Genomic DNA, 24,889 nt, shown 5'->3' with positions numbered 1-24,889 from the left:
GTCAAGTGGCGCTGACTGTAATGGGGCAACAGCTGGAGAAGCAGGGAGAAGTCTGGTTGCAGACATAAAAATAAGAGCCAAGGTGTAGACATACTAAGATGGTCAGCTGTCTCATAAGGTCAGATTGAGGCAACAATGGCAAATCCTTCTTCTTTGTGGAGTCCTAGTCAAAAGCCCAATATTCTAAATCCTCAACTACATTTAGAATCTAGTTTATCTTATTCTAAGTGTTGATAGTAATAGTATTAGCAATAATGCCTTCCTCAAGCTAATATTTTCTTCTTTCATTTTTTTCAACTATTGCAGAGTGGACATCTTACTATATACTAAGTATTTGTGGCTTTAAGCACCGGAACTCAAACACAAGATGATGAAAGAATAGGAATTAGAAAGGGAAGAACAAAAATGGATAAATTGCAAAAGTGTATTCTTACAGAGGCACAAAAACTGCTTTTGAAGCAGAAGACCAAACTCCACTTCTATCATACTTTTGAGGGTGCAACTAAGAATCCTTTCCTTCTCGCCATGCTAACACTTTTTCAACTTGCTTGAATCATTGTTTAGTTTTTTCTACGATAGATACCTTCATTATAGAATATGCCTATTTAGTTAGGAATTTGTAACCGAATTCAGTTTCTACTCAGTCTCAGCTCCCTGCCAAATTGAACTTCCTTTTAAATCTACTTCTCCAAGGCCTGAGACACATAAATATACTGATTTGTGGGATTAGGAATGGTGGCTGTCTCTAGTACTGAGTTAGCGTACCGGCAACAATGACATCATCTGGGAACTTGTCAGAAATACATGTTCACTGGCCCCATCCCAGACCTACAGAACCCAAGTCCAGTCATCCATATTATAACAAATCTTGGCGATTTTGATGTCTCCTAAATTTGATGATTTGGGCTCTGGATACTTAAACCGTTCCTCCCCTCACTCCCCCATCCCCCATAGATAGGGGGAAATATCACTCCTTTCTCCAGTTATCAACAGTTACAACCATTCCTGAAGTATTGATTGTTGAATTCGTAGCCTACTTCGAGTTTTCATCTTACTTTTCTTTAAGGTCCTTTGTTGCCTGACAAAACAGACCACATATGACCTTTATTTGAAAAACACCACTTGGGGGCTGACCCCCGTGTGAGGCACCTGCACAGCAGCTCCTCCACCCGAAGCCCGACGGCCAGAGATGCGGCATGCCCGGAGCGTGCTCCCCAAGATCTTGGGCCCTAGCGAGGAAGCGGCACAAGCAGCGAAGACCCTTTCCGGTCTCAGACAGCCAATCTGAACTCGACTATCCAAGCTCGCAACCCAGCCAAGATAGCCCACTTGTGCCTAGGAAGCGCGGGGTGGCAGAGAAGCCCCGCCCCACGCCCGAGCGCCCTTCAATCGCAGCGCGCGCTTCGGCGCGCTGCGCTGTTAGGGCGGTGCGTCCTGGAAAGCCCCGCCCCCCGCCCAAGAGCCCGCCAATTGCAGCGCGCGGTGTGGTGCGTCGAGCTGGTTCGGGGGCGCGCAGCCTTTCGGCCCCTCGGGGAGGCGGTGCGCGTGGACATGGCCGGCGGCGGTCGCTCTTGCGGCCCGAAGGTAGGCTGTGAGCAGGGAGCCGGCGCCACGCCGAGCGCGCTTTCTTCGCGCTGTCTCCAGCGGTCGCCTGGGAGCCCCGCGGGCTGGAGAGTCCCACTCTGTCCTCCTTATCGGCCGAGCTCGCAGGGCGCAGGGTGCGCGTGGCTGGGCGGGGCTAGTAGGGGCGAGAGGCGGGCGCTGTGCTGTCGGGGATCTCTGGCGAGGTGGCGGCCGGCTCAGTCCGTGAGCGTGGGCAGAGCCCGCGTCGCGGGTTCAGCCCCTGAGGTTGGTTCCTGCGCCTTGTGCGGATTGAACCCCTCGCCGCTGTCTGGGCCGCGCCATCCGTGTCGGATGCGGAGGGCGGGCCGCGGAGTCACTTCCTTGGGAGAGGCTAGGCGTCGCAGCCATAGGGGTGACGAAGTGAACGATTGGGGTGGACTCTGGGACGAGCGTGTGAGATATACTTACCCTCGCTGGCGTTTGTCAGTTCTGTGTCTCTTTTTCACTCACTCGTACAACGCGCCAAGGCAGTGGTTGGTATGGAATGGTTCTGCCATTTCTTCCCAGATATCTCTGTTGCCCTACTTTCCTTTCTCCCCTAAACTTTCTCTGAATCTTTTTCTTCCTGCTTCGGTGGGAGAGGAGTCTGAAGCTGACTGCTGTGGGTCTGTCTGTATAGACCAACGTCTGCCGCAGTGTTTGGGCACGGAGTGTGTGTGTAGGGAATGCTGCCTGAGTGATACTTAAATGATTGCAGCTGTATTCGTGAGTACATCCTCCTTGTTCTGTGAATTGTTTGTGCTGGCGTGTGTATTTCACCTTTTAAAGCTATTTCTAAGTTTCTTTCTTAGAAATATGCTTGTCTCATCCTACTGAAACGAACTTTAAAAAGCAAACCTAGTGCCTCCTTTCTTGACTCCTTTTCCTTTTACCAAAAAACTTGCTGAAAAAATACTCCATATATATTGGTTCAACTTCCTTAACATTCCTATGCTTCCTTGCTTCTAGGATATCATGGATTGTCAGACACACCCAATTTTGTAAGAGATTTTAGAGAGTAAAAGAAACCTATGACACACATACCTATCAATTGTAAGACACATCCTGATTTCAGAAATATTAAAATGTGAAAGAAAATCAAGGAAATTATTAAACCCAATGTAAGTTATTTACTTTGTCACTATAACATTTGACACATTTACTATTGTCTTTTATTTTTTTTGGAGCATCCATGACTGTTGCTACCTTGATTGTCTTCCTGACTTGTAACTGCTCATTTACTGTCTTCCTGCCATGTTCTAATTTTTGACCTTGTGCTTTTTCTTCCTTAACAAGTTTAAGGAAATAAGTAATCAATCTCATTGATGTTGTGTCACTGCCATATAGATAACTTTCAGATCTGTATTTGACCTTTCCTTGAACTCAGTTTAAACTTAGTGTGTCATGAAATCATCATTTTCTCACCTTTAGTCCACTAGGCCCTAACAGTTCTTCCTGTGTTGTGTTGATCTTTTGTTAGTGATGCTCTTGGCTAGGAATGCCGGAGGCACTCATCTGGGCCATATTACTTGTAGCAAGCTCCCACAGATACTCCCTCCTCCCACCCCCCCACCCCCCCACCAATGTTGTGGCTGGATCAGACCTTGTGGTTCTTTTTATGATTGTAGGATGCACTTCAGCAGAAAACAGCAGGGAACTTTGAGGAACAAGATTTATTACTCATAGGTCCAGGAGGGTACATTGCACAGCCAGGGGCCACACAGTGAGGTTGAGTGGAGAGAGAGGGCGGGCAGACCCTATCTGAGGATGGCATGTCTAAAGTTTCAAGGGTTCACTCTTTACTGGCTAATTTAAAGCGTAAGAGCAGGAATTAGGGCACTGGAAGAGAGAAGTGGGGTCAGTCAAGTGGTCAGTTATCTAGGTTACCCAGGGCTTTCTGAAAGAGGGAACCTCATGGGTGGGCGTGGCCTAGATCCTTATCTGGTTGTTTTGCTAGTAGCTTTGTCATACAGCTGGCACTATGTTTATTAAAGATGGATGTCTTTGAAATGGATGCTTCAGCAATCCAAAGCTTAATGTCACTTACACTACAGTCTGACTTAGAAATCTTAGTGTTTTTGACTTGATACTCACTTCTGTCCTCTTTGTTCTATCAGTTTTCAAGACCTTATCAGTTTTTCTTTTCAGTAGTTGTATTAGTTATCTATTGCTGTGTAACAGATTGTCTCAAAACTAAACCAGCTTAAAACAAATGTTTATTTTCCTAGACAGTATCTGAGGGTCAGGAATTTGGAAATGGCTCAACTGAGTGGTTCTAGCTCAGGGTCTCCCAATAGTTGGAGTCAAAGGGTCACTGAGTCAGGAGCATCCACTTCCAAGCTCACTCATGTGCTTATTGGCAAGTGTCTGTTCCCTTCCACTTCCATAAGGACGCTCATAGCATGGCAAATGGCTTTGCCAAAGGCAAGAGAGCGCACAACTAAGAAAGAGGCCCTGACATATAACATAATCTCAGAAGTGATATACTATTTCTTCTGTCCTATTCTGTTCCTCATGTAGGTAGAGTGTGAGGGGGTACTATAGAGGACTATAGAAAGTCAGGAGGTGGAGATCATAGGGAGCCATTGTGGCGGCTGGCTACCACAATAGTTTTGTCCCAGGAGTTTTTTTTTTCATTTCTGTCACCATAGGTCAGGCCCAAAGTACTTCATGCTTGGAGTGTTTATGTGGTATGAGGTAGCATGCTTCCATTCCATCTTCTGAGATGACTTTCTCTTAGATGCCATTTTAATTATATTGTTATTCCTCTGCTTAAGCATCATTTTACTTCTTATTGCCTACATAATTATTTATTTTGGACTTACCCTATGCTGAGTGCTTTATATGTATTAACTCGTTTAATTCTTTCAACAGTCCTATGAGATAGGTACTATTGTTGGTCTTATTTTGTGGATGGGGGAACTAAGGCACACCAGAGAGGTTAAGTAATTTGCCTAAGGTGACATAGCAGTTAACTGAAGAATGTGGGTAGTCAGCTCCAGACTTTGCTTTGTTCAGGCTCATAACCTGTTATTTGTCTCTTCTGTAATGTGGCCATGCCTTATTCCTTAACTTTACAACTTTGTTTAGTATTTATCTTCAAGGTAAACAATTATTTTCACTGTATTTTCTTGTCTCTTGGTATTTGCTCATGTTTTTGGTTTGGAGTGATGCTGTTTCTTCCATTTCTGCTTATTGAAAATTTAATCATCTGTCAAGGCCCACCTCAAATCCCACCTTGTCCTTAATCATCCCAGTTGTAAATAAACTTTATTCTGTATTCCTGTGAAAAGTTGTCTGTATCATTCTTATAACTTCATGTCTTATATTAGGTTTACTTGTATCTATGCTTTTGTTCACTTATAATGTGGCCATTGTAAGATTGGGGACTATGCCTTCACCCCATGTCCCCCAGAACAGCTGCTATAGTGTCTTGTGCATATTAGATGCTTCATAAATATCTGATGAATGAATGAAATAGGAACTAATTTAAAAGATTTGGAAGTATTCTAGATATGAAGAAACATAGAGAAATACCTTGGTTAGAAGACTTATGTACCAGCCTCAGCTATACAACTAATTTTGCAATTTTGGACAAACCACATACATCTTTCTGGACTCTTAAGATGAAAGGTGGTATGGTCATGGACTAATGTGGTAGATTTGGGAACAGTATTGGGAAAGGACTGAATTGATGGATTCTAAAAGGATGAGATTTAGGCACCTGAAGTTAAAAGAAGAGGGGAGAATCAATGGTGACTCAAAAGTTTAACTTGCAAAAAATGAGGAAGTTAAGGAGAGTTTGTTGCTGTTTAACTGATATCAGGATATACAGATTTGTGAAAGTTAAGCCCCAGGGAGATTAGGACAGTTACTTGCTCAAAGGCTGGGAGTATTTTAGCAGTTTCCTCCCTCCTGCCTCAGCCCCCTCCCTGTCCTTTCAAGTGCTGGTTATTCTTTTTTCCTCTTTATGCCTTGTGTTCTCCCATTACTTGCTAAATAGCCAAGAATGACCACAAATACTGTTTTTCTCTACCAGTTGCTACCTTTTGAGATTTCCTGATCCTCCCCTCACTTTCACAGTTCCTTTTGCCTCTTCAAACTGAATTATGGTTCTCTGCCTTCTCAACACTCTTTTCATGCTGAAAGGAAAACTGTATCTTGGCAAGATCATAAAAGAGAAATGAAGGAAGATTATATCTTCCTGATGACACCCTCCTTTTCTAATCCTTTGGGTCCTTGTCACAAAAGCTTATTGTATTTTTGGTGCTTCTTGCATAATCACAAGGACAAGTTAGATATTAAATACAGTGTATATTAAATGTATATTAAATGGCAAGTAGGTCTTAAGTACGATGTATGTGTTAGTTTGAATTGAAAAGTACACTAAGGCTATACTTCAAATGAAAAGTGTTTTCTTTTTTAAGAGGGGAAACATTTTGCTTCTTTGAAGCGGGAGGGAACTGGAGCCAATGGAGGAAGGACCAACCTTGTACTTTCCTACAAGATTGGATTCTGGTACAGAAAGGGGTTAGTTTTAGAGAATGGGAACGTTTTCCCTCTGAGACTGTAGGGAAGGAGAGTCCAGTAGATGGGAGGCTGGCTGATTTTTACAATCATTGATTTTAACCCAGGGGAAGATGTGATGACTTGAGCTATGATGATGACATGGAAAGGTAAAAGAACGTGTGGGTATGGAACTCATGCATGTGTGTGATTGTGTGTAGGTATGTGTATGTGTGCATGTAAGAGTGTGTGTGAGAGTAGAGGGCTAACAAATGAATAAGAGTGTTTACCAGCATTGACGGAGGACATGTAATAAGAAAACATGAAGGGTGCTTCTCTCATTTTGGGGTCTGTTTATGGTAGCCCTGTGGGTTGGTAAAATGAGTTGGTAGAAGGGTAGGAGTCTTAATGCTTGAAAGGCAACACTGAAGTAGTTGGCCATAGAGTGCAGAATGGCAGGGGAAACATTGTGATTAGGATGAGGCTAGTGACTCTGATAAAGTGAGTGGGCTTGAGACTTAAAAGTCCAAGTGAATTCCCAGCTACTCAGAGCCCAATCAGAAACTCAGCTGGTGGTAACTTTGTGTGGAAGGTGCATGTGATAGTTATTGGTAGTCACTTTTGTTAAAGTGAGGTAATGCAGAATCAGTGGCTAGAATGTTTATTTCTGGAATTAGAATACATGGGGGAGAATCTTGACACATTGCTTACAAGCTCTCTGACTGGGGCAATATACCTAACATTTCTAAGTTGTAGTTTGTCTATAAATGGGGATAATACCTATCTTGCAGGGTTGATGTGAGGATTAAATGATGAGAATCCATGAGATGATATACTGAGCATATAAGCACTCAATTAATGTTAGTGATAATGAAAGCAATTACTAATAAAACACCATGATAGTGAAAGAAATTTTTATATGAGGTTGAAGCTATTGTACATCCTCTACTACTTTACGTCTAGATTTCCCTGAAATTACTTCTTTAACTTGTTGAACAAGAAACAGGAAGAGGGCTTTGTTTTAAAGTTGTTTAGTAATGATGGGAGATTCTCTCATAGTTACCTTGGTAGGAGTACCTTATGGTTCCAATTTTAGCCCTTGGTAATCCCATTGGATGACTTGTTGGTGACTCTACTTCTCAGAATTATACTATTTAGTATTGACATCTTGGTCTAGAGGTTGTCCTATCCTTAAAATGGAAGGGAAAGAGAGCTAATGGAAGACTTTCTATAAGTCAGGTACTTCACATATATACTTCATTTAAAAGAAAAAGTATTTTCTTTTTAATCAAAATAATATTTGCTTGTAGATAAGGTAAAGTAGTACAAAAAAGTTTCTCATGAAAACTAGTGATCCCTTGCCCTACTTCTTCCTGCACTTAGTCCTGTCCCTGTGAAACAATAACTTTTCTAAACTGAGATAATTGTGGAATCGCGTACAGTTGTAAAGATTAATACAGAGAGATCTCATGTATCCTTTACCCAGTTTGACCCAATGGTAATATTTTGCAAAACTGTAGTACAATGTCACCATCAATATGTTGACATTAATGCAGTCCAGCTATTTTATTCAAATTTCCCTAGATGTACGTGTGTATATATTTAGTTCTATACAAATTTATCACCTGTAGGTTCATATATCCACCACCACAGTCCAGATACTGAACAGTTCCATCAGCACTGTATTATAAAAGGATCCCTATAAAAATAATCACACCCACTCCCTTCCAGTAACTCCCATTACCCCTAATCCCTGTCAGTCACTAATGTGTTCACTGTTCTAAAAAATGTGTCATTTCAATAATGTTATAGAGTCATACAGCTCGTAACTTCTGAGGATTGTTTTTCTTTTTTTGCCACTCAGCATAATACTCTGGAGATTTATACAAGTTGTTATCTGTATTAGTAGTTGGTACATTTTTATTGCTGAGTAGTATTTCATGGAATGAATGTACCCCTGTTTCACTTAACATTATATCTGTTAAAGGACATCTGGGCTGTTTTCAGTTTTTGGGTTTTATGAATAAAACTGCTGTGAACACTTGTGTACAGGATTTGGTGTGAACATAGGTTTGCATTTCTCCAAGATAAATGCACAGGAGTGTAATTGCTAGGTCATATAGTAACTGGATATTTAGTTTTGTAGAAACTGTTTTCCAGAGTGGTTGTACGATCTTAAAGTCCCACTGGCAATGTGTGATTCAATTTCATAGATAATAAATTCATCCTTTTAAAGTATGCAGTTGTTTTTAAAGTATACAATTGCCTATTGCAAGTAGGCCACTGCAGTATTAATAAATTACTGCTAATTGTTGTAGACAAATGCCCTGGGAATAGGACTTTTTCCCTGAGTGAGCTCTGATTGTCAAATTATGATAAGCTCTTTGGTCAAATTATGATAAGTCCTGTGAATAAGTTTTTTCCCAAGAGCTGCCAAATGGGTCAGATAGTGATAACTTTGGAGAGACAGGGCTATTTGAAGAGCTCCAAACTCAGTTTGCTCTCTGCTACACTGCCAGTTTACTACCCTGGTTACATGGCTGCTGTTTTTCAAGGCTACTGTGGAGCTAGAGTGGGGGCATGAGACTAGAGCAAGTTAAAACACCACAAAGTTCATTGTTTTTCGAGAGATTCAGCTGTTTTACTTGAGTAAACGCTATTCAGATCGTTGCCTCTGGTTATGTATGTAGTCTATGGATAATTTCCAGATTTCTGAAAAATTAGATTTTGACTCTTTTTGTTAATGTTCTCACTCCTTTCCATGGAGGAGTGGGTTATTAGAGATCCTTACTCTCTTATTCTGGAAGTTTGCCCATCCCATTTTTTGTTATCTATCTATCTATCTAATTATTTATTTATTTTTGAGGAAGACTAGCCCTGAGCTAACATCTGCTGCCAATCCTCCTCTTTTTTACTGAGGAAGACTGGCCCTGAGCTAACATCGTGCCTATCTTTACTTTATATGTGGGATGCCTGCCACAGCATGGCTTGACAAGCATTGTGTAGGTCCACAGGATCCGAACTGGGAACCCCGGGCCACCAAAGCAGAATGTGCGAATTTAACCACTGTGCCACCGGCCTGGCCCCACCCATCCCATTTTTTATTTTAACCACTCTGATAGGTGTGTGCTGATAACTGACTGTGGTTTTAATTTATAGTTTCATGATGGCTAATGGTGTTGAACATGATTTTATGTACTTATTTGCTGTCCCTCTGTCCTCTCCGATGAAATATCTATTCATGTCTTTTACCCATTTTTAAATTAGTTTTATTTGGTTACTGTTGAGTTTTGAAAGTTTTTGTTTTTTAGTATTCTAGATACTAGTCCTTTATTGGGTATCTTGTTACCAAATATGTTCTCTCAGAGCAAAAATTTTTAATTTTTACAATATCCATTTTATAGTTTGTACGTTTGCTATCAATACTAAGAACTCTTTGCCCAGCCCTAGAACCCAAAGATTTTCTATTTTTTCCTAATACTTTTATAGTTTAATGTTTTACATTTAAGTCTGTGACATATCTTGAGTTAATTTTTGTTTAAGGTGTGAGGGTTTGGTTGGGATCCTCTTTTTTTTCGCCCATAGATGTTCAGTTGTCTGTTGCCATATTGAAAGTCTGTTCCTTCCTCCATGGAGTTGCTTTTGCATGTTTGTCAAAAACCAATTGAGCAAATATGTGTGGGTGTATTTCTGCGTTTCTAAAATGTCCCACTCATCTGTGTGTCTATCTCTTTGTCAAATTCACTGTCTTGATCATTGTAGCTATATAGTAAGCCTTAACGTCGGATAGAGCGACTTCCCACTTAATTCTTCTTTGTCAAGATAGTTTTAGCTCTTCTACGGCCTATGCATTTTCTTACAAGTTTTAAAATGTGTCTATTTCTACAAAATCCTTGCTGGAATTTTGATAGGAAATTTTGATAGGAAAGCTATAGATCAATTTGGGGCAGATAGACATCTTTGCTACGTGAGTCTTCCAGTCCATGAGCATCTTTATTTATTAGGCCTTCTTTGGGTTCTTTTATCAGTATTTTGAAATTTTTAGCATATAGGTGCCATGAATGTTTTCATAAGTTTATACCTAAGTTTAATTTCTTTTGGAGTGATTGTTTATTGTGTATTTAATTCCAGTTTCTACATGTTTATTGTTAGTATTTAGAAATGGATGGATTTTTGTGCGTCGATGTTATATCATATGACCTTGCCAAACTCACTTATCAGTACTAGCTATTTTTGTAGATTTCTTGAGATTTTTCTCCATAGAATATCATGTCTCTGTAGTTTTCTTCTTTCTTTTTCAATCTGTGTTCTGAAATCCACCACCCTCTTCCCACCTTCCTGCCTTATTGTAATGGCTACAACTTCCAATACCATATCACATAAGAGTGATGAGAGCAGATATCCTTGCATGTTACTGATCCTAGGGGGAAAGCATTTGTTCTTTCTTGAGTAAGTATGATGTTAGCTATAGGTTTTTAGGTAGATACTCGTGAGTTGAGGAAATTTACCTCTATTTGTAATTTGCTGAATGGATATTATATTTTGTTATATACTTTTTCTGTACCAGTTGATAGGGTTTTTCTTTTTAGCCTGTTAATGTGGTAGATTACATTGGTTGATTTTTTTGAATGTTGAATTGGCCTTGTGCACCTGGGATAAGCCCCACTTGGTGTATAATTCTTTGTAGACATTATTGGATTCTTTTTGCTGATATTTTGTTGAGTTTTTTTGCGTGTAAGTTCATGAGAGATATTTGGTCTGTAGTTTCCTTTTTTGATACTGTCTTTGTTTGACTTTAGTATCAGGATAATAGTAGTTTCCTAAAATGAGTTTAGAAATGTTCTTTCTTGTTCTATTTTCTGGAACATATTGTATAAAATTGATGTTAATTCTTTGTTAAAAGTTTGCTAGAAATCTATAATGAAACCATCTGGGCCTAGTGGTTTGTTTTCAGGGGCTTTTAAACTTGAAATTCAATTTCTTTAATGGTTATTGGTCTAGTCAGGTTCTCTCTTTCATCCTGGTTGAGTTTTGGAAGTTTGTGGTTTTTGAAGAATTGGCTGATTTCCTCTAAGTTGTTGAATTTGTGAGTGTAATGTTATAGTGTTATCTTTTTTTTAAAATTTATATATATATCTTTTACTAATTTTTTAATTGAGATTATGATAGTTAACAACCTTGTGAAATTACAGTTGTACATCATTATTAGTCATGTTGTAGGTACACGACTTCACTCCTAGTGCCATCCCTCCATGCCCCCTTTCCCCTGGTAACCACTGATCAGTTCTCTTTGTCTGTGTGTTAACTACCACCTATGAGTGGAGTCATACAGAGTTTGTCTCTCTCTGTCTGGCTTATTTCACTCAGCATAATACTCTCAAGGTCTATCCATGTTGTTGGGAATGGAACGCCTTTGTCCTTTTTTATGGCTGAGTAGTATTCCATTGCATATATATGCCATAGCTTCTTTATCCAGTCATCAGTTGCTGGGCACTTAGGTTGGTTCCATGACTTAGCTATTGTGAATAATGCTGCGCTGAACATAGGGGTGCATGGGACTTTTGGAATTGCTGATTTCAGGTTCTTAGGATAGGTTCTTAGGTTCAGTAGTGGGATGGCTGGGTCGTAAGGTATTTTTATTTTTAACTTTTTGAGGACTCTCCATACTGTTTTCCATAGTGGCTGCACCAGTTTGCATTCCCACCAACAGTGTATAAGGGTTCCTTTTTCTCCACAGTCTCTCCAACATTTGCCACTCTTGGTTTTGGATATTTTTGCCATTCTAACAGATGTAAGGTGATATCTTAATGTAGTTTTGATTTGCATTTCCCTGATGATTAGTGATGTTGGACATCTTTTTGTGTACTTATTCGCCATCTGTATATTTTCTTTGGAAAAATGTCTGTTCATGTCCTGTGCCCATGTTTTGATCAGGCTGTTTGTTTTTTTGTTGGTCAGTTGTGTGAGTTCCTTATATATTAGGGAGAGTAACCCCTTGTCGGATATATGACTTGCAAATATTTTCTCCCAACTGGTGGGTTGTCTTTTTGTCTTGATCCTAGTTTCTTTTGCCTTGCAGAAGTTCTTTAGTCTGATGAAGTCCATTGTTTATTTTTTCTTTTGCTTCCCTTGTCTGAGAAGACATGGTATTCGAAAAGATTCTTTTAAATTCGATGTCAAAGAGTGTACTACCTATGTTATTTTCCAGGAGTTTTATGGTTTCAGGACTTATCTTCAAGTCTTTGATCCAGTCTGAGTTTATTTTTGTGTATGGTGTGAGGTAATGGTCTACTTTCATTTTTTTGCAAGTGGTTGTCTAGATTTCCCAACACCATCTATTGAAGAGACTATCTTTTCTCCATTGTATGTTCTTGGCATGTTTGTTGAAGATTAGCTGTCCGTAGATGTACAGTTTTTGTTTCTGGGCTTTCAGTTCTCTTGCATTGATCTGTGTGCCTGTTTTTGTACTAGTATCATGCTGTTTTGATTACTATGGTTTTGTAGTATATTTTGAAGTCACAGCTTGTGATGCCTCCAGCTTTGTTCTTTGTCCTCAGTATTGCTTTAGCGGTTTGGGGTCTTTGGTTGCCCCATATGAATTTTAGGATTCTTTGTTCTATTTCCGTGAAGAATGTCGTTAGGATTCTGATTGGTATTGCATTGAATCTGTAGATTGCTTTAGGTAGTATGGACCTTTTAACTATGTTTATTTTTCCAATCCATATTCATGGCATTTCTTTCCACCTTTTTATGTCATCATCTGTTTGTTTCAATAGTGTCTTATAGTTTTACTGTGGAAGTCCTTCACCTCCTTGGTTAAGTTTATTCCTAGGTATTTTATTCTTTTTGTTGCGATTGTAAATGGAATTGTATTCTTGAGTTCTTTCTGTAAGTTCGTTATTAGTGTAGAAGTGCAACTGATTTTTTAAGTTGACTTTGTGCCCTGCAACTTTACTGTAGTTGTTAATTATTTCTAGTAGTTTTCCAATGGATTCTTTAGGGTTTTCTGTATATAAGATCATGTCATCTGCAAACAGTGAGAGTTTCATTTCATCACTCAATATTTGGATTCTGTTTATTCCTTTCTCTTGCCTGATTGCTCTGGCCAAAACCTCCAGTACTATGTTGAATAAGAGTGGTGATAGTGGGCATCCTTGTCTTGTTCCTGTTCTCAGAGGCGTGGCTTTCAGTTTTTGCCCATTGAGTATGATGTTGGTTGTGGGTTTGTCATATATGGCCTTTATTATGTTGAGGTAATTGCTTTCTATCCCCCTTTTCTTAAGAGTTTTTTAAAATCATAAATGGCTGTTGGACCTTTCAAATGCTTTCTCTGCATCTATTGAGATGGTCATATGGTTTTTAGTCCGCATTTTGTTAAGGTGGTGTATCACATTGATTGACTTGCAGATTTTGAACCATCCCTCTGCCCCTGGTATAAATTCCACTTGATCATGATGTATGATCTTTTTGATATATTGCTGTGTTCAAGTTGCCAGTATTTTGTTGAGGATTTTTGCATCTATATTCATCAGCGATATTGGCCTGTAGTTTTCCTTTTTTTGTGTTGTGCTTGTCACGCTTTGGTATCAAAGTGATGTTGGCTTTGTAGAATGTGTTAGGAAGCATTCCATCTTCCCTGACTTTTTGGAATAGCTCAAGAAGGATAAGTACTAAATCCTCTCCGAAAGTTTGGTAGAATTCTCAAGGGAGTTGTCTGGTCCCAGGCTGTCATTTTTTGGAATGCTTTTGATTACTGTTTCAGTTTCTTTACTTATGATTGATCTATTCAGATTATCTATTTCTTCTTGATTCAGCTTTGGGAGGTTGTAAGAGTCTAAGAATTCATTTTCTTTAGATTGTCCATTTTGTTGACATATAGCTTTGTGTAGTATTCTCATAATCCTTTGTATTTCTGTGGTATCTGTTGTTTCTCTTCTTTCGTTTCTGATTTATCTGAGCTTTCTCTCTTTTTTTCTTTGTAAGTCTGGCTGTTTGTCAGTTTTGTTTATCTTCTGAAAGAACCAGCTCTTTGCTTCATTGATCCTTTCTGCTGCCTTTTTTTGTTTGAATTGCATTGATGTCTGCTCTGATTTTCGTTATTTCTCTCCTTCTGCTGACTTTGGGCTTTGTTTGTTGTTATTTTTCTACTTCAGTTAGGTGTAGTTAGAGATTTTTTATTTGTGGTTTTCCTTGTTTGTTAAGATGAGCCTGTATTGCAATTAATTTCCTTTTTAATATGGCCTTTGCTGCATCTCATATTAGTTGGTATGGCATATTCATTTTCATTTGTCTCCAGATATTTTTGATTTCTCCTTTAATTTCTTCAGTGATCCATTGGTTCAGTAATGTGTTGTTTAGTCTCCATGTCTTTGTCCCTTTCTCAGCTTTTTTCTTGTAATTAATTTCTAGGTTCATAGCATTTTGACAGCAAAGATGCCTGTTTTTATTTCAATCTTCTTAAATTTATTGAGGCTTACCTTTTTTCCCAGCTTATGGTCTATTCTTGAGAATGTTCCATGTGCACTTGAGAAGAATGTATATTCTGCTGTTTTTGGATGGAGTGTTCTATGTATGTCTATTAAAGTCCAACTGGTCCAGGGGCTGGCCCCGTGGCCGAGTGGTTAAGTTCGCGCGCTCCGCTGCAGGCGGCCCAGTGTTTCGTTAGTTCGAATCCTGGGCGCAGATATGGCACTGCTCATCAGACCACGCTGAGGCAGCGTCCCACATGCCACAACTAGAAGAACCCACAACGAAGAATACACAACTATGTACCGGGGGGCTTTGGGGAGAAAAAGGAAAAAATAAAATCTTAAAAAAAAAAAAAAACAAAACAAACAAAAAAAAACTTTAAAGTCCAACTGGTCCAGCTTTTCATTTAATTCCACTGTTTCCTTGTTGACTTTCAGTCTGGATGGTCTATCCATTGATGTGAGTGGAGTGTTGAGGTCCTCTACTATTATTGTGTTAGTATTAATATTTTCCGTTAGGTTTGTTAATACTTACTTTATGTACTTTGGTGCTCCTGTGTTGGGTGCATTGATATTTATAAGTGTTATGTCTTCTTGGTGGAGTGTCTCTTTGATCATTATATGCCGCTTTTCTTTGTCTCTCTTTACCTGTCATATCTTGAGGTCTACTTTGTCTGCTATAGGTATTGCAACACTGGCTTTCTTTTGTTTGCCATTAGTTTGGAATATTGTCCTCCATCTGTTCATACTAAGCCTGTGTTTGTCATTAGAGCTGAGATGTGTCTCCTGGTGGCAGCATATTGTTGGGTCTTGGTATTTAATCCATCTCACCACTCTGTGCATTTTTATTGGAGAAGTCAATCCATTTACGTTTAGGGTGATTGTCAAGACACAAGGGCTTAATGCTGCCATTTTATCACTCATTTTCCAGTTCTCCTGCCTTTCCTTTGTTTCTCGTCTACCAATTAAGTTACGTAGTTTTTTATGTTGTGTTTCTTTGTTTTGTTCTTATTTATTATTTGTCTCTCTGTTCTGCTTTTTTGTTTAGTGGTTACCATAAGGTTTGTATTCAAACTCTTGTAGATGAGATAGTCCGTTTTCTGATGGCCTCTTACTTCCATAGACCAAACCAATTCAGTTCCTTTCCTCTTCCTCTCCTAAGTTGTTTTCCTCACATCTTATTCCATCTTGTGTTGAAAGTTTGTGGGTAAAATGTCAAGATTATGTTATTTTTGGTGTTTTCCTTCCCTGTATTTTTAATGTTTTATTTGAGTTTGCTAATACATTCTGATGGATAGCTACAGTTTTCTGATTTTGTTTACCTATTCACTTCCTTAATTAGGGCTTTGTAACTTCTTTCTTTTTTATCAGATATGAGGGGCTTCTTGAGGACTTTGTCTAGGGGTGGTCTTATTGCGATGAACTCCCTTAGCTTTTGTTTATCTGGGAAAGTTTTTATTTCTCCATCATATCTCAAGGAGATTTTCACTGGATAGAGTATTCTTGTCTGGAAGTTTTTGTCTTTCAGAATTTTGAATATGTCATTCCAGTCTCTCCTAGCCTGTAAGGTTTCTGCTGAGAAATGCACTGAAAGCCTGGTGGGGGTTCCTTTGTAAGTTATTTTTTTCTGCCTTGCTGCCTTTCGTATTTTTTCTTTGTCATTGACTTTTGCCAGTTTCTCTACTATATGCCTTACAGTGGGTCTTTTTATGTTGATAGTTATGAGATTTTTTTGGGTTCTTACACTTGCATTTCTAGCTTCTTCCCCATGTTTGAGAAGTTTTCTGCTGTTATTTCTTTGAACATGCTTTCTGCTCCATTCTCCTTCTGTTCTCCCTGTGGAGTACCTATAATCCTTATGTTGCGTTTCCTAATTCAGTCAGATATTTCTCAGAGAATTTCTTAGTTTCTTTTTAGTGTTAGTTCTTTTTCCTTCTCCATCTGAAGCATTTCTATATTGGTGTCCTCAACATTGCTGATTCATTCCTTCATAATATCACCTTTATTGTTCAGGGAATCCATATTCTTCACTTCATGCATTGTGTTTTCATCTCCAATATTTCTGATTGGTTCTTCTTTATATTTTAAATCTTTTTTGTGAAGAAGATCATGAATTCATTGAACTATCTGCATTTTCTTGTAACTTGTTGAGTTCTTTTAATGATAACTTTTTTGAATTCTGTGGCATTTCCATTATAGATTTCTATGCCTCAGGATTGATTTCTGGGTACTTGTCATATTCCTGCTGGAGTGGGAATTTAGTATATTTTTTCATACTGCTGTGTGGCATGGATTTGTGCTTTTGCATAGTGGTACTATTTGATTCACTTCCGCCTGCTGCCACTTTATTGGCGTCAAGACCTGTGCAGTCTGAGCCTGCTGAGATCTACAACTCAGCTCCTAGCTGCTGCTTTTAACTGGGGTGCCGGGCAGGGGGGAGGGACGTGTTCTTTCTCCTGCAAGATCTCAGTGGCTTCTTGCTCTGCCCTATCCGTTCTCCTGGGGTGGTAGCTTGATGAAGACACCCCTGCAGTAACTAGTCACTTATGTGTGGGGCTTTCACCTTGGCACCGAGGACCCTCGGAGAGTGATGATGTTGCCGTGGAGGGCCACCAGCACCCCCTTTCCTTTCAAAGCCACGCACAGTCCCTAGGTTGCTGCCCTTCAGGATTAAGAGAAGCTCATTACCTCTCTCCACTTCCTTAGAGGGGCTCAAGACCCTCCCCTTTCAGACATATGACTGTGTGGGTCTTTCAGGCATCTTTTGTGTTGTGTGTATGTCTTCTGTTGGAATATGAATGTACTTTTCATTGTTTCTTAGAGGGGATAGTTTAAAGTAAGAGCTCACTCCACTATGATGCTGACGCCACACATGATATCTTGTTTTCTGATATCATATTGTTTTCTGATATCTTGTTAACTTGCTCTGAAGTTCATAGTCCAAGTATCATTGTCTTTTGATGTGATTTGATTTAAAATGTTCATTAGCTTCTAACCACAGCTGTTACTTTTGGGGAACTATTTATGTAGCCAGCAGGGGGAGCACTTATTCATGTTCCTTTTGTAACTGGGACTCAAGCTGGAGAAACATTGAGAATTTTAATATGTGCAGTTTAGAACGTTTTTTGAAAATTGCCTTGTGATAATAAAAACAATATCATCCATAAGTTTACCATCAAATAATATAAACATTTTGATCTATTTACAGCTAGTGTTTTTAATGAATGCTTATCATGTTATCTGTTATAACTATTATATATATTTCGTCTCTTAAGGAAATGTTTTACAAGATATTGTCATCAGTATTACATGGAAATGTATTTTGGAAATCTTCCTGACTACTCTTCTATTTTGATGAAATCAGAAGTAGAACATGCATTCTTAAGTATAAAGAAGATTTCAGTGGTTTCTTATAAATTTGTAAGTTTTAGAATCAGAAATTTTCTTTTAAGCAAACAAAAATAGAGTACAACAGTGTCTGTTTTGTGTGTGTGTGTGTGTGTGGGGAAGATGGTCACTGAGCTAACATCTGTTGTCAATCTTCCTCTTTTTGCTTGAGGAAAATGGTCCCTGAGCTAACATCCATGTTAATCTTCCTCTACTTTGTATATGGGATGCTGCCACAGCAATGCTTGATGAGTGATGTATAGGTCCGCACCAGGGATCTGAACCTGCAAACCCTGGGCTGCTGAAGCAGAGCACATGAACTTAAACCACCACACCACCAGGCCAGCCCCAACATTGTCTATTTTAGGGTTACAGCTATGAAAAGGGTGTGTAATTAGAAGAATCAAATAGGGCTGGAAGATATTAAAATAGTTGTGTCAGGGTGGTAACCTACTGCTTGGTACGTAATTTTGTACTCAATTTTTGGAACAGGTGAGTAGTAGGACCATAGTGATGAGTCTTTCTACTTTACTGTAATACTAGGGCAATACGTAGAGGGAAAAAATTTTGTAAAGATGTAAACAAAGATGAATGACTTCTTAAAAAGTTATTTCTAAGAAAACCTGTCAAGTTTGTATAGCTCTAGATTATATTCTGTAAACCCTTAAAAGTTGTGTCTGAGAAAAGCAGTATATAATATTGTTTATCTAACAGCTAATTTACTTACAGAAGGTGTACAACATAGTGATTCGATATTTGTATACATTGCAAAATGATAACCACAATAAGACTAGTTACCATACACAATTACACTTTTTTTCTAGTACCTGTGTTCTGGCCACAATTTTACCAAGATCTCCAAATATTTTCTCTTTGAACATTACCTCTATAAGTCCTTCCTTGTTTTGAAGTTGTTTGTTGAATTTCATATTCAGCTTTGTCACTTACACATTAAAGTTAACACAGGTAACAAATATATCTGTATGTCTATAAGTGTGGAGAAGTAGAGTAACCAAAGGGAAGACAGTTTTGAGGAGAAATCGAATTGCAGTGGTTGGAAGGATGAATAGCATATATGTGTTGACAAATTTCTGTAGACGTCTGTATTTCTCTAATGATTAGTGATTTTGAGCAGCTTTTCATGTCTTTATTGGCCATTTACATCTTCTTAGAGAAGTGTCTTTACAAGTCCTTTGCCCCTTTTAAAATTGAGTGTTGGCTTTTTGTTGTTGAGTTGTAGGAGTTCTTTATATATTCTGGGTATTAATCCCTTATCAGATATTGGATTGCATTTTAATAAACTCTGGCTTAATGGTTAAAGAGTTTGGATTGTAGAATCAGACCAGTCCGTGTGTGAATCCTAGGTCTCCTGCTTGTGAAAACATGGGCCCATTTCTTGAATTTCTCCTGAAGCCTCTGCTTCCTCATCTGTAAAGCTAGAATACCTACCTCATCAGATTTGGGGAGGATTAAATGGTATCTTCTATGATTAAATAAGTGCTGAGTATATGGTAGATACTGTTATTAGTTTCTCATGTCTGTTTCCCAAACTAGGATTTTTAGCTGAGAGTTAATAATTCCTGAAGTGAAACCAGTCTATGCTTATACTTAATGTTAGTTGATTATTGGCTCACTTTACAGATTGTATCTTGCTTACTGACTTTGAAGTGTCTCAGACTTTTTTTTAATTTTAATTTTTTTATTGCGGTATAATTGACATGTAACATATTAGTTTCAGGTGTACAACATAGTGATTCGATATTTGTATACATTGCAAAATGATAACCACAATAAGACTAGTTACCATACACAGTTACACTTTTTTTCTTTTTTTCGTTTATTAATTTTTGGATGTACATTATAATATATTTCGAATTCTGTGTAGATTACATCATCTTCACCACCCAAAAGCTAATTATAGTTCATCCCCTCACATGTGAGCTTAATCACCCCTTTCACCCTCCCTCCTCCCCTCTTCCCATATGGTAACCACCAATCCAATCTCCAGTGCTATGTGTTTGTTGTTGTTTTTATCTTCTACTTATGAGTAAGATCATATGGTCTTTGACTTTCTCTCTGACTTATTTCACTCAGCATAATACCCTCAAGGTCCATCCAAGTTGTCACAAATGGCCGGATTTCATCATTTCTTATGGCTGAGTAGTAGTCCATCGTGTATAAATATGACATCTTTATCCATTCGTCCCTTGATGGGCACCTAGGTTGCTTCCAAGTCTTGGCTATTGTGTATATTGCTGCAGTGAACATAGAAGTGCAAGTATCTTTATGCCTTTGTGTTTTGAAGTTCTTTGGATAAATACCCAGGAGTGGGATAGCTGGGTCACATGGTAGATCTATCCTTAATTTTCTGAGGATACTCCATACTGCTTTCCATAGTGGCTGCACCAGTTTGCACTGCCACCAGCAGTGAACAAGGGTTCCCTTCTCTCCACATCCCCTTCAAAATTTGTTGTTTCCTGTCTTGTTAATTATAGCCATTCTGACTGGAGTGAGGTGATACGTCATTGTAGTTTTGATTTGTGTTTCCCTGATAGCTAATGATGTTGAGCATCTTTTCATATGCCTGTTGGCCATCTGTATATCTTCTTTGGAGAAATCTCTGTTCAGATCTTTTGCCCATTTTCTAATTGGATTGTTGGTTTTTTTGTTGTTGAGCTGTATGAGTTCTTTGTATATTTTGGATATTAACCCAATATCTGATTTGCAAATCAGAAAAAGCCCCTTATCTGGTTTGCAAATATCTTCTCCCAATTGTTAGGTTGTCTTTTCGTTTTGTTGATGGTTTCCTTTGCTGTGCAGAAGCTTTTAAGTTTGATGTACTCTCATTTGTTCATTTTTTCTTTTGTTTCCCTTGCCCGGTCACCCATGGGACTTCAAAATATGCTGCTCAGACCGATGTCAAAGAGCGTACTGCCTATGTTTTTTCCTAGAAGTTTCATGGTTTCGGGTCTTACATTCAAGCCTTTAATCCATTTTAAGTTGACTTTTGTGCATGGTGTAAGGGAATGGTCTACTTTGATTCTTTTGCATGTGGCTGTCCAGTTTTCCCAACACCACTTATTGAAGAGACTCTCCTTTCTCCATCATATGCTCTTGGCTCCCTTGTCGAATATTAGCTGTCCATAAACGTGTGGGTTTACTTCTGGGCTCTCGATTTTGTTCCATTGACCTGTGTGTCTGTTTTTGTGCCAGTACCATGCTGCTTTGGTTACTATGGCTTTGTAGTATATTTTGAAATCAGGGAGTGTGATACGTCCAGCTTTGTTCTTTTTTCTCAGGAATCTTTTGGCTATTCGGGGTTTTTTGTTCTATATAAGTTTTAGGATTCTTTGTTCTCTTTCTGTAAAAAATGTTGTTGGAACTTTGATAGGGATTGCATTGAATCTATAGATTGCTTTAGGAAGTATGGACATTTTAACTGTGTTAATTCTCCCAATGCAAGAGCACAGAATATCTTTCCATTTCTTTGTGTCTTCCTCGATTTCTTTCAAGAATGTTTTAAAGTTTTCGGTGTACAGCTCTTTCGCCTCTTTGGTTAAGTTTATTCCTAGGTATTTTATTTTTTTTGTTGCAGTTGTAAATGGGATTGTATACTTAATTTCTCTTTCTGCTATTTTGTTATTAGTGTATAGAAACGCAACTGATCTTTGTACATTGATTTTGTATCCTGGGACTTGACTGTATTCCTTTATTGTTTCTAAAAGTGTTTTAGTGGAATCTTTAGGGTTTTCTACATATAAAATCATGTAGTCTGCAAAGAGTGACAGTTTCACTTGTCTTTTCCAATGTGGATCCCTTTTATTTCTTTTTCTTGCCTGATTGCTTTGGCTAGGACTTGCAGTACTATGTTAAATAAGAGTGATGACACTGGGCATCCTTGTCTGGTTCTTGTTCTTAGAGGGATAGCTTGCAGTTCTACTCCATTGAGAAGGATATTTGCTGTGGGTTTGTCACATATGGCCTTTATTATGTTGAGGTATTTTCCTTCTATACCCCTTTTACTTGGCGTTTTTATCATAAATGGATGTTGTATCTTGTCAAATGATTTTCTGCATCTATTGAGATGATATGGGATTTTTATTCTTCATTTTGTTAATGTGGTGTATCACGTTGATAGATTTGCAGATGTTGAACCATCCCTGCATCCCTGGAATGAAACCCCCTTGATCACGATGTTTCATCTTTTTAATGTATTGTTGTATTCAATTTGCTAGTATTTTGTTGAGGGTTTTTGCAGCGATGTTCATCAGTGATATTGGCCTGTAATTTTCTTTTTTTGTTTTGTCCCTGTCTGGTTTCAGTATCAGGAAATGTTTCCTTCCTAGAATGAGTTAGGAAGCCTCCCCTCCTCTTCAGTTTTTTGGAAGAGCTTGAGAAGGATAGGTATTCAGTCTTCTTTGAATGTTTGGTAGAATGCTCCAGAGAAGCCATCTGGTCCTAGACTTTTACTTTTTGAGAGGTTTTTGATTGCTGTTTCAATCTCCTTGCTGGTGATCGGTCTATTAAAATTTTCTGCTTCTTCTTGGTCCAGTTTTGGAAGGTTGAATGTTTCTAAGGATTTTTCCATTTCTGCTAGATTATCCAATTTGTTGGCGTGTAGCTTTTCATAGTATTCTCTTATCTTTTGTATTTCTGAGGTGTCCGTTGTAATCTCTTCTCTTTCATTTCTGACTTTATTTATTTGAGCCTTCTCTCTTTTTTTCTTGGTGAGTCTAGCTAAGGGTTTGTCAATTTTGTTTATCCTTTCAAAGAACCAGCTCTTGGTTTCGTTAGTTATTTCTATTGGTTTTTTTAGTTTCTATTTTGTTTATTTCTGCTCTGATTTTTATTATTTCCTTCCTTTTGCTGATTTTGGGCTTTGTTTGTTGTTCTTTTTCCAGTACCTTTAGATGGCTTTTTAGATTGTCTATTTGGCATCTTTTTTCTTTGTTGAGGTAGTCCTGATTTGCTATAGACTTTCTTCTTAAAACTGCTTTTGCTGTATCCCACTGATTTTGGCATGTCGTGTTTTCATTTTCATTTGTCTCCAGGAATTTTTTGATTTTTTGATTGAACCCATCGTTGTTTAGTAGCATTTCCTTCAATCTCCATATTTTTGTGGCTTTTCTGGTTTTCTTACTGTTGTTGATTTCTAGTTTCATACCCTTGTGATCAGCAAATATGCATGGTATTATTTCTATCTTCTTAAATTTATTGAGACTTGTTTTCTGGCCTAATATGTGATCAATCCTGGAGAATGTTCCATGGGCGTTTGAAAAGAATGTATATTTTGTGGGTATTGGATGGGATGTTCTGTATATATCTACTAAGTCCGTCTGGTCTAATGTGTCCTTTAAGGCCAGTGTTTCCTCATTGATCTTCTGTTTGGATGATCTGTCCATTGGTATAAGTGGAGTGTTAAAGTCCCCTACTATTATTGTGTTACTGTCTGTTTCCCCTTTATGTCTGTTAATAACTGATTTATATATTTAGGTGCTCCTATGTTGTGTGCATAGATATTTACAAGTCTTATATTTTCTTGTTGAATTGTTCTCGTAATTATTATGTAGTGTCTGTCCTTGTCTCTTGTTACAGTTTTTGTTTTAAAGTCTATTTTGTCTGATATAAGTATTGGTACCCCTGCCTTCTTTTCTTTGCCATTTGCATGGAATATCTTTTTCCGTCCTTTCACTTTCAGTTTGTGGGTGTCTGTAGGTCTGAAGTGTGTTTCTTGTATGCAGCATATACATGAGTCTTGTTTTTTTATTCAATTGGCCACCCCATGGCATTTGATTGGAGCATTGAGTCCATTGACATTTAAAGTAGCTATTGATAAATATGTATTTATTGCCATTTTACTTTTTTTTCTGGGTGTTTTAGTAATTCTTCTATGTTCCTTCCTTTTTCTCTTGCTCTCTTCCCCTGTTGTTTGATGGCTATCTTTAGTAATATGTTTGATTTCTTTTTGTCTTATTTTTTTTCTGCTTGTTATAGGTTTCTGATTTGTGGTTACCATGAGGATACTATTTAATATACTATGCATGTAACAGTCTATATTGAGTAGATAGACTCATTAGCTGGATCTCTTCCTAAAAGCTCTACTTTTTCACTCTCCTCCTCCCACATTATATGTTTTTCACATCATATATAGTCTTTTGTTTAGTGTTTGTCTCTCCATTATCCTCTTATCATTGAAATAGGTGATTTTAGTACATTTGTCTTTTAACCTTCACATTATCTTCATAGGTAGTTGCTCTGCTGCCTTTACTATACTTTTACCTTACAGGTCATTTTATTGCCTGTCTTTAGTTGTTGTTGCTGTTTTGGGTTTTTTTTGATAATTTTTCTTTATCTCTATTTGTGGTCCTTGCTTTCCCACTTAAATAAGTCCCTTCAGCATTTCTTGCAGAACTGGTTTCTTGGTGATAAACTCCTTTAATTTTTGCTTGTCTGGGAAGCACTTTATCTCTCCTTCCATTCTGAATGACAACCTTCATGTATAGAGTATTCTTGGCCATAGGTTTTTTTCCTTTTAGCACTTTAAATATGTCATGCTATTCTCTTCTTACCTGTAGGGTCTTGACTGAGAAGTCTGCTGATAGCCTGATGGGCTTCCCTTTATATGTCACTTGTGGCCTTTCTCTGGTGGCTTTTAGGATTCTCTCTTTATATTTAATTTTTGACATTTTGATAATACTATCTCTTGGTGTGGGCCTCTTTGGGCTTCCCTTGTTTGGAGCTCTCTGTGCTTCCTGTAGTTGGATGTCTGTCTCCTTCATCAGGTTAGGAAAATGTTCATCTATTATTTTTACAAATAAGTTTTCTGCCCCGTTGTCTCTCTCTTCTCCTTCTGGGACACCTATAATCTGAATGTTAGCACGCTTGATATTGTCCCAGAGTTCCCTTAAACTGTTCTCATTCTAATT

General features: G+C 38.3%; 1 protein-coding gene across 33 annotated transcripts in view; it reads left to right on the top strand.

The window, feature by feature from the left end:
* The first annotated feature begins 1,437 nt into the window (after positions 1 to 1,437).
* The window catches only part of SPIDR (scaffold protein involved in DNA repair), a 472,172-nt gene continuing 448,720 nt past the window's right edge, over positions 1,438 to 24,889 (top strand). For 14 of the 33 annotated variants that reach the window (XR_011421317.1, XR_002810355.2, XR_011421316.1 and 11 more), the window contains exon 1: positions 1,466 to 1,584. Coding sequence is in view for 16 of the 33 variants with exons in the window: in XM_070221568.1 (XP_070077669.1) it covers positions 1,552 to 1,584 (33 nt within the window). In the remaining 17 variants the exon portion in view is untranslated. Of the gene's footprint in view, positions 1,585 to 1,740; positions 1,849 to 2,705; positions 2,724 to 24,889 lie in introns of those variants that run through there. The other 19 variants (XM_070221581.1, XM_070221580.1, XM_070221574.1 and 16 more) reach the window with 8 other exon arrangements.

The sequence above is a fragment of the Equus caballus genome, chromosome 9, assembly GCF_041296265.1.
Source record: "Equus caballus isolate H_3958 breed thoroughbred chromosome 9, TB-T2T, whole genome shotgun sequence".
NCBI classification, from domain to species: Eukaryota; Metazoa; Chordata; class Mammalia; order Perissodactyla; family Equidae; genus Equus; species Equus caballus.
Note: the sequence above shows the minus strand (reverse complement) of the source record. Positions and strands in the feature narration are given on the sequence as shown.